General features: G+C 31.3%; 1 protein-coding gene across 1 annotated transcript in view; it reads right to left on the bottom strand.

Annotated features, from left to right (window-relative positions):
* Positions 1-5,626: 5,626 nt before the first annotated feature.
* Positions 5,627-10,371, bottom strand: part of LOC110019786 (macrophage erythroblast attacher) — a gene marked incomplete at its 5' end in the record, with an annotated part of 25,445 nt that continues 20,700 nt past the window's right edge. Inside the window, 3 exons of the mRNA XM_020717612.1 lie at positions 5,627-5,898; positions 6,458-6,644; positions 6,813-6,946. Of these exons, the coding sequence (XP_020573271.1) occupies positions 5,797-5,898; positions 6,458-6,644; positions 6,813-6,946 (423 nt within the window). The remainder of the gene's footprint in view (positions 5,899-6,457; positions 6,645-6,812; positions 6,947-10,371) is intronic.

Below are 10,371 nucleotides of genomic sequence, written 5' to 3'. Positions count from 1 at the left end.
TATATATATATTATAAACTTTTTTTTGCTCTTTCTAAAAAATTTATATTAATTTTCATGCAAAAAATTAATCATAAAAAATGAATTGAATGGTTTATATTGTTAGTTATAATTTTTATACGATAATTGTGGAGCTTTCAAATGGCCTTAATGATTATCACGTGGCTTCATTTGAGATAAATGAAGTTATAGATGGCTTTTCTACAATAAAAAAAACAAAATATTTAGATTGCAATATTTTATCATCAACGACCTATTTGATTTGATATTTATTTAAATGAGTTTGCATAAATGCATAATTTAACTAATTTGATATAGGTTTTATTAGTTTAAATTTGAAGTTTAGTTAAAACAAATAAAAATTAAATCGCAATATGTTGGTTGTTATGCGAAAGATAATAGTGTAGACGAAGAAAGTAGATTGTTTGCCTTAGTTTCTAATGAATATATATATGTGATTAGCAAAATACATGATGAATGTAGAACTTTAAACTTTATGCATGAAAATTAGGTGGAGAAATAGATTATGATGCATATGTCGGCATAGGGTATATTATGTTGATGAGAACGACATGATGCCAATAAGAAATTCAAAACATTGGTCAAGTGAAAGATAGTTAGATAATAGAGAATCATCAACTTAATATGTTGGTTACGGTCTCACAACAAATTTCAAAAGTTGAGTGTGTTTTTTAATAGAAAATTAGCGCTATGGTAAAACTTGGTCAAATGAGATCAAATAAAGAATGCTAACAAATTGCATATACTTTCATATTTGAGCAGCTTTAAGAGGAAATATCTTGATGTTGACAAGAAAATCACTTGCACTAAAGCCACCAACAAAATGCAACAATCGATTTGAAAGTTTTGTTGTGCTTCAAAAGATGCATGAGTTTCTATCTCAAACTAACTACTAAGAATAAAGAGGAAAATGCTTTGGATGGACTACATGAAATTATATTGATTTATAGAATGTATATGGTAAATAATATGCTTGTGGAAAGTGAGCTAAATCTATAAAATTTTAAACTTCGCTCTAATAAATTAATTTAAATTATAATAAATTCTCTAGTTTTATAGTGATTGTTTGTATCACAAGCTAATGTATGTTCCAAAGTGGATATTAAAAAAGATTTAATAGGCATGATAAAGTCAAGAGCGCTATCATCTTTTTAAGAGATGTATTCCACAAAATAAATAAATAAATAAATAAAGTTGCATATTGTTGACCGAAAACTTCGTCAATATATTATGATGATGAATGATAATATAGCTCAAGTTACGAACAAAATCCACCGCATATTTGTAGTTTTTGAAGAAAATAAAGTTTATTGAACTAAAGATAGAATTATCCATTATTATGGCTTTCCTCATAAAATGATTAATATGGAATATAATAAGTTAGCAAAGAATCAAACATTGGTTTAATATTTTCCCTCAAAAACTTAAGCATAAAAAGCTAGATGGATGTTAACGAGTTAAAATAATGATTTTGGCTATATAACTTAATGATAGATTAATTATTTGGATTGTAATATATAGTTAAATTTTAGATTCTAATCATGATGATTGTATTGATATTTTAAACTCATGTATTCACATGTTTTTTTGAACATACAAAATAGTTATGACCATACTAGGTTTATACCTAAATTATTGCTATATTTATTTCAAAATATAATCATATAAAATTATAATTTAATAGGTAAATAGAACTAATTAATTTTGATATTATTGTGATGTTTTTTAAATATTAAATACTCATACTGTTCAAATATTCACTTTTACTTAAAATATTAAAGACATAATGTTATCACTGCATTTTATTTATGTATAAGACTTATATCATACACCCATATAAATAGAAAAAAACAATTCATCATCATTTACTTTACAAACAATAAAAAAAAAAATCAAGTACTTATAATATACTACCAAAGTATATATATAACAAAGTAAAAAATTGTGTTTATTTTATAGACAGCTAAATAGCTCTTAATTATTCAAAATATTTTGTATCAATTATTGTATGTTGAATTCATTTACTTTGCATGGTTTTAGCAAATCAATGCCTCCTTATTGAGTGTTTAAAATAAAATTAAAAGGAAATGGATCAATTGTCATAAATAAAATAAATTTAACGGAAAAAATTAATCAAGCAGAAAAAAAAAATTTATTTATTAAAGTGACTTTTGCACAAATAGCTCTACTTGAAACTATTATTATCATTACTTGAAACAACATAACATTTACACCATAGTGGGTCACATCATATCGAATATATGACATACACTACTTAAGTTCTATTTGATTTTTTTTTTCATATACTTATAAACACATGACAACCGCTAATACCACCAAAACATCAAGAAATAAAAGTAGGCAATGCTATTGATATAACACTATAAAAGTTGACATACAAGTTATTAATATATATGGGTCTGATGATATATATGAGGTTCTTGGGACCATAAAGGTTGGATTATGTGTGTGAAACAATTTGAAGGCATAAGTGCCAAATGTTGTCAGTGAAGTAATTAAGATGTTTAAAGGCTTGAGGAAAAATTAATATGAAGTATTTTTAATATGTTATTTATTTCAATTGCCTTTTTAAGTATTTGATACTCCTAAAGTTGACATGCCACTATCTAAAGGTTGGCATATCTACTGCTAAAGTTGAATACAAGAAGCATAGAGTTGTTTTGCTTTATTCTTATGATTGCAGTAATAGTTTTTAAAATTTGAAAAATTAGTAAAAAGATACCAATACAATACTTGCATTATTTATATAATGAAAAATCATATCCAATATTCTAGAATAAAACATGTTGATATATGTTATCACTTCCATATAAATCATGTATCCAAAAACTATACAAATTTAATTATAGAAATAAAAAAATATTTTTAACAAATAGTTGCACAAAACCTCTAAATCATGACTGATTTAATGTATGGACATAATTAAGAGTCATAGACATATGCAAATAAATTATTTTTTTTCACAAGTTTGTGCTTTTTTTCGCTATTTTTGTTTCCTTTTTTCCTTTATATGTTTAGATGTTTGTCATTTATCACTTTTTATTTCATTCATATTTTATTTTTCATAAAATTATATTAGTGTTATTAAAGAAATGCCCTTATGATGATACAAGATAATATTGTAGAAATTAAATAGCCAAAAAATCAAACTTAAAATTAATAATTAAACATATGTTAATCATTAAATTATACAAATTACGTCATACGATGCAATCCTAGTCGTGTTCCTTGTTTTGTCAAGCTATTGTTACTAATAACATTGATCAATTACATTAATGCATTCAATTGTGTTGTATAATTTCATCCTTTTATATGATCGATATTTATCCAAACTAGCAATTAATAGTAGTTGGGATAATCAATAAAAAGTTAATCATATTGTTTAGTGGGTTCATGTAGACTAAAAAATTTTGATAAATACTATCTGCATTTCAACCATTCATTTACCAATACTCCTTCCTTGAACCCATTTCAGTATGTTAAACTTATTTTCATGTCTAGTAAGAAAGTAGAAAGGAACAATTCTTCATCATCCATTCCATGACATAACTAATATTTGTAGGATGGTGATGATGATGCATCATAAAAGTTATTTAAGAGATTATCCATCACTGATTTGCAATATAAACTATACAAACATCTCCCCTTCTATTTCTATAATCTTATTTGTTGGCATGCCACTTAATTTTTTTTTATTTCACTTACACTCTTATCATTTTCAACTTTTCATTGAATGTTTTACCAATTGTCATTAATGACAAATGCAACATCTTGTAATCTAGTGTGTGGCATAGTCAAGACAATATTTTTAATCAAGATTTGCACAAATGTCTACATTTATTTAATAATAATGATCATTTACATATCACGGCCATCAATACTATGTATAATCGGGCTTCCATAAATCAAGTCATATAAGGCCTTCTCAATCCCATCCTCAACTCTCATTAATAGTCTTAGGTAGAAAAGCTATCCAATATGTGTTCTGGCATAATTTTAACCCTAAAGCTGATGAATTTAATTATTTTACCCAACTCATTTGAATTTTTTGCCTACTACAAACATAACTACAATTGAATTCAATATTATAGATATGTCTATTCAATAAATTAAAAATTTTACTTTTACCCACTATCTTAAAGACAAGAAAAGTCATAACGAAGACAGTGTTGCATGATATTATGCATTTTTGTAGTAAAATACAATATGAGTTATCAAAACCAACATGGATGTATCCAAAGTTCATTCATTGATCAATCCTTTCATATTCTTTTCAGCGACCAGAAGTTTGCCATTACATTGATGACAGGGATGAAGAAGAAAAAGACAAAAAAGAAGAATTAGAAGAAATAACCACACCTACACCACCAGCATCTCAAGTTCCACTTGCCCATCTATCACATAAAGCCCCTAAGATGCTGAAAGTAACCAACTCTCTTATCTAGTGATCAAAACTGATGATCACATTGCATCAGAGAACGAGTAATGACAATGATAGCATCAACAAAATTAAAATAACAGACCTTGATTTCACAATTAGCTAATTTGAATTGAAGACTAGCCATATCATTCTCCATGTCCTAATAAAGGCCTTCCGAACTTTAGAGGATGTTTATCCTTTTTTATTTATATTTTATTAATATTTACTTTTGTACTTGTATGTACATCCATTCTTTTTTAAATATCTAAAGGGGAAGTTATTTGTTTGATTTCTTTTAGTTATGGTTAGTAGTTTGTGTATATTTTATATTTGTGTATTTTCTTAGTTTCTTAAATTTTAAACTTTTTAGAAATATAATCATTATAATTCTTTGGATGTTTTATGTATATATACCTCCTATTATTTTGTCTATTATTTGAACCTAAATACATTGATTTTAGTAACATATATATGCTTTAACATTTATCATCTATGAAATAAAAAAATTAACATGCATAAGATTCAAGCGAGGTTCTCCAACCCAAAACTTATATGAATAGCCAACATATACTTGTTATCATGCAAAAAAGAGGGATTGTTTACCCCATTTGTCCACACTTGTATTACATTATTTTGATGTTCACAAATACATAAATCCTCCTTGCCTCCAATATCTCACACAAAGGCATCAAACCCTCTCCTTCTCCCATGTCGTCTATTCGAACCTTAGTCCAACCCTAGTTCAATGCATAATTACCAGAGTTTCAAATCAAATTCGAATGACTTGTGAATCCACAGCATTCAATCCATTAATGTAAGAGATAAAACTCTCATTAAGATTAACTCCACTACCACCCAATTTTTATGTATTTACATATCCAACACATGAACTTTACCTTTTACATTATAACACCTAAATCTTTCATATCACATTACAAATATCAATTATCACCTTTTTTTTTTTACTTTTTAAGTAGTGAAATACATCTTTTCATGCAAAGGTAAGGTAGCATGTATGCAAATTCTCTCTCTCTCTCTCTCTCTCTCGTAGTGAAATACACCTTTTCATGCTAAGGTAAGGAAGTATGTATGCAAATTCTCTCTCTCTCTCTCTCTCTCTCTCTCTCTACATATATATATATATAGATGAACTATAACGTGATGGGGCAGCTAAATTCAGTGGCATTTTATCATTAAAACATTAAATCAACCCAACATTTTACGTAAGCTGCAACAGAAATCAAAGAGGCAGAGGGCCATAAACTATTCTTACATCGCATGTTCTGTACAGCAATCAATCCTCCTGAACGGAAGATGAGCGAGTATCAACCCCTTTTAAGATATGTAAGCCTTCACAAGCTCAGTGTAACTGCACACATAGCCGGTCCTCGGGCATGTAATGCTGCCATTGTTCTTCTTCGCCATTTCTTCAAGCGCCTGCAATGAGATAAACAAAAATAGTGAAATTTTAATTGGAAGATTTACATTATATTTACATACCTTACACCTAAACTTCAATTATCCATATAAACTACCAATACCTATGGATGAAAAGGTGCATCTCACCCTTTTAGAGTTAAAATAGTGATATTTTTATGTGATATGAAAGACTTGCATGATAAAAACGTAAAAAATAAAGTTTTGGTGTTATATATGAAAATACATAGAAATTGGGAGGTATGCATTAAATGCCCCTTTTTTTAATATTGTTTCTCAAGTAAAGTGCCAAATAGTCCCCGCTCATTTATATGGCGCCGTTTTAGTCCAGAGTTTTAAAAGTGTCAAAATAATCCTGAATGAATTTAAAATTGAGCTATAATTGTTTTCTATGGAGACTATTTCAGCACCAATTTAAAAAATCTCGGACTAATTCGACACTTCTATAACCTTTGAGACTAAAATTGTCCATATAAATAATCGGAGACTGTTTTGACACTTTACTCATTTTTTAACTTTTTTGAAGAAGTAATAGGATATTTAAGAGTTTTTTATGGACCTTTGTGCTGTAGACATAGCCATTTGGCAGTACGAGGGGCGGGTTCTCCGAATCCATGACTTCTCTAGTTATGTAGCAGACAAGTTTAGAATGGTGTTGCTTTGAGAATGGCAGCGGTTCCGCAAGTTTTCGGAAGCTATCCTGCGAGAGCGGGTCTTCCTTAGGGCAGCCTTCCTCGTAGCAGAATCTTAGCAGTGTGGTTGAGGATGGAGATACGGGAAACAATAAGCATAAGGGAGAAATTTTGCACTTTGCTCATTTCATGAAATCTATGTTTTATGAGTCTTTTTGCAGTGCTTATAAATAATAAATAAAAGAGCTGAAAATGTAAGTATTGGTTGGTCTACAAGGATACGGGGTCTTTAGAGCAGACAAGCCTGCCTGCAGATATATGTTCAGCAATGGCTCAACGGTCATGCCAAACAATTTATAAAATTCCTGCTTAAATTGCTCAACGAGATTGTTCCATTGCTTTGCTTCAAACAAAACCTGATCCAGACCAGCCAGAAAAAATATGTTATGAGAGAAAATCTAGGAATACAAGCATTTAATATTGGAAGAGCATGAAGATAATTTCTTATAGAAACTCGCAAAACAGAACAAATTAGTTATTTTCTCATTCCTTGCATGAAAAATTTGCCCCAAGTAAGGGATAATACATACATAGCACTCGAAATGTAGCTATTTATAAAATTAGAACCTATCAAAATGATCGAGAATTTAATAAAAATGAAAAGTATGGGCTGGGGTTTTATAGTGAATTTTGATTTTTTAGTGAGAATATAAAAGATGGATGAAAGACGGAGCTAGATTTGTAAATAGCAATGTTTTGAGTGATATGTATGTAATTGCCCATATAATTTTTTATTTATGTATTAAGAGACCTATTTTATCCGAAAAATTATAGTAATGACTCTAGGGGTTGTTAAAAAGTGCAATAATTGGGATGGGGCTTTAAAGATAATTTTTTCCTTTTTCATGATATTTGAAAATGGATTTTATTTCTTTACCAGGAGATGAAAAGTATGAAGCAAAGAAAGATGACATTAATTAGTTTCCTAAGTTTTGTTCTACTTTAAAGATAATAATACTAAAAAGGAAGGGTTTTTCCTTTTTCTATATATTTGAAAATTTAAAATAAGGAAGTAATAGTCGGTTAATGAGCAAGCTCTGATTTATAAACAGGTAGTCAGATAAGCTTCACAAACCAGTTATATAAACTACGATTAGCTTTAACTCGTCATATTATGAACCGGCATATTTAAAAACAATAAAATAGTAACCTTTCAATAAATATCACAAATCAAAATCTTTAATATAAAAGTTATGTAGAAATCTCTCTCCCATCATTATTTCCATGAATACATAGCATTAACATATAGAATTTGCTCCATCTTCCATCTTTCAAAAGACGACAAGCCATTTCATCTTTTGCCTTGAACTCAGATCGAGCTCTAGCTGCATTAACAAGGTCGCCTCAAGATCCAGCTGAGAGAAACTTGAGGTCAAACAACCCAATTAAACCCCTAATTTAGATTAATAACTACAAGATTCTGGCTCTAGGATACTAAAAATCACACATGAGATTTATAAGTCAAGGTACCTCATCTCTTAATTTTCTACATTTAAAAAAGAAATTTGTAAAATCAAGATGAGTATAAGGAATTAAAAATTAAGACTTATGATTTATTTATAGAGACACATCAGCAGGAAGCCTCTTCTTTGTGCAAAAGAATTGTGATGACTTGGTGGTAAAGGTGAGAACGACTAACCTTAAGGGACTATTGATTGGGATTAAGTTAAGCTTAAGCCAACTAAAGCCTTATAAGCCCAACAAAACAGCCCAATTTGTCAAATATTAAGTTTGGTGATGTTACCTTACTTTTCAGGGATTGAATGCAGAAAAAATAAGTTTAGCTTATTTTCTCTATCTTCTGAGATCTCCTTTGTTCCTATAATGATTACCCTTGTTGCTGGCCTATGCTACTCATGATTGCCTTAATTGAATGTTTACCTCCGCCACCACTCATTAGCCTCTTTGAGTTATTGCAAAATATGTAATCATTTGAGCCTCTTTTCTTATTGGAGAGGTTGTGATAACATCATGTGAATCAGCTTGCCTAAAGTACGGATCATAAAACCAAGCCTTGCAGGTAATTTTAAAGACGAAAAAAGAAGACCTAAGGAGGGCTCGCCATGAATCTAGACTAATAAAACTTGGAAGCCTTTCAAACAAATAGGGGTTGAAAATCTCAATACTCCTATTAAAGTTTATAATGATAGTTCAAGTAAAGATGCATTAATGGGCTTCCTTTAACCTAAAAGTTGTAAGCTTTGCTTCTTGAGTTAAGAATCCAAACAAACTAATCTATCCAATTGGCCACCTCACATAAATAAATAAGGTCGCAAGGCCCATCATTAGCTCCTCTTTATCCTTGAGGTTGCAAGACCCGCATAAACACCTTCTAACGGCTGGCAAACATAACCCTCAAAATAAGTAATTCATGGGCCTTCTGATGGATGTAAACCCAAACAGAACTAAACTTTGGCAAATTCTCGTGCTAACAAAAGGCCGCCAAAGCAAATGAATCCTCAAGCCTCCATACAAATATAAGCCTCAGCAAAAACAAAAAGGGGGAAAGATCTCATGTTAATAAGAGTTAAATAATTAGACTGAACTCACCAACAAAAACCTTCATGTATGTCTAATACATGCTTCTTCTAAGTTCTAACTAAACAACAACTCATTGCTAATCACTGGTCGTGCCATGCCAACGAGCTCTTGGTCGTGCCATGCCAACGAGCTCTTGTCCGTCATGTGCAGTACCTCTTAACTACAAGTGACTGTACTACATGACTGAATTATTTAATGCAAATTAGACGACTTGCCCTCTGCTCATGATTAGGTTGATCTCACTTGCAAGCACATCCCTGACACATATATATCGACCCTGTTTGCTTGAGATACCTAAGAGGAGGCAACTTATGGTTATTAATCAAGCCCTGAACATTAGAGTTCAAATCCATCTGACATTGGTAGGATTGAGTCTATTTGTGCTAGGGGGGATAAAGTCAAGACATCCAAAAGGGGTACCTCTATTCTCACAATCATTCCCCGTTAATAATATTAAACAAAAAAATGCTATATTTTAGTTTAAAATTCAGCCCAAGTGAAGGGTGTTCTCCCATAAAAGAGAAAAATACTTCGCAATGTTGGTTGCGCCGATATAAAATTATTAATCCTAGGTTTAAATAAAGTATGGTTTACAATAAAAAAACTCAGGTTAACTTGTATATATGTTCACATCATTTTTAGTGAGGTATTAGTTCTTACTCCCAGAACCCAAAATCTAGCCTTAGGAGTTCTTATTGACTATCCTAGCAGACTAGCAATGGAGCCCACCTCAAGCAGAGCTTCGAGCCACTTCTTGACTCATTATTGTGAAGAACTCGCATGAGTGGTTCCAAGCACTCAATTTCTAGTTGCAAGGGCTAAGGACCAACATATAGAAGGCCTGAAAATGAGTTCCTACAGGATCAGACGGCCTTAAGTGAACCTTCCGTGACTCAACAACGCACTCGCTATATCACGCACGAAGTTGACACAATTTTTTTGTCCGACCGTCGGCAAACTTGTCTGGACGACTCCAGATGACGAAACGGGCAGCGCCGACGTGTCCGGAACGAAAGTTGACACAATTTTTTTGCCCGACCGTCGGCAAACTTGTCTGGACGACTCCGGATGACGAAACGGGCAGCGCCGACGTGTCCGGAACGTCGATTTTAGCTAGGAATGACGCCCATATTGCTATGGTTACGCACTTGCACAAATGACACTGAAATCAATGCACTATAGCGGGACGCGGGCCCGGGCTTTTCTATTAGCGGGACGCGGGCCCGGGCTCAACTCAGGT

Source organism: Phalaenopsis equestris, unplaced genomic scaffold, assembly GCF_001263595.1.
Source record: "Phalaenopsis equestris unplaced genomic scaffold, ASM126359v1 Scaffold000078, whole genome shotgun sequence".
Lineage (NCBI taxonomy): Eukaryota > Viridiplantae > Streptophyta > Magnoliopsida > Asparagales > Orchidaceae > Phalaenopsis > Phalaenopsis equestris.
This window is presented reverse-complemented; position numbering and strand designations above follow the sequence as displayed.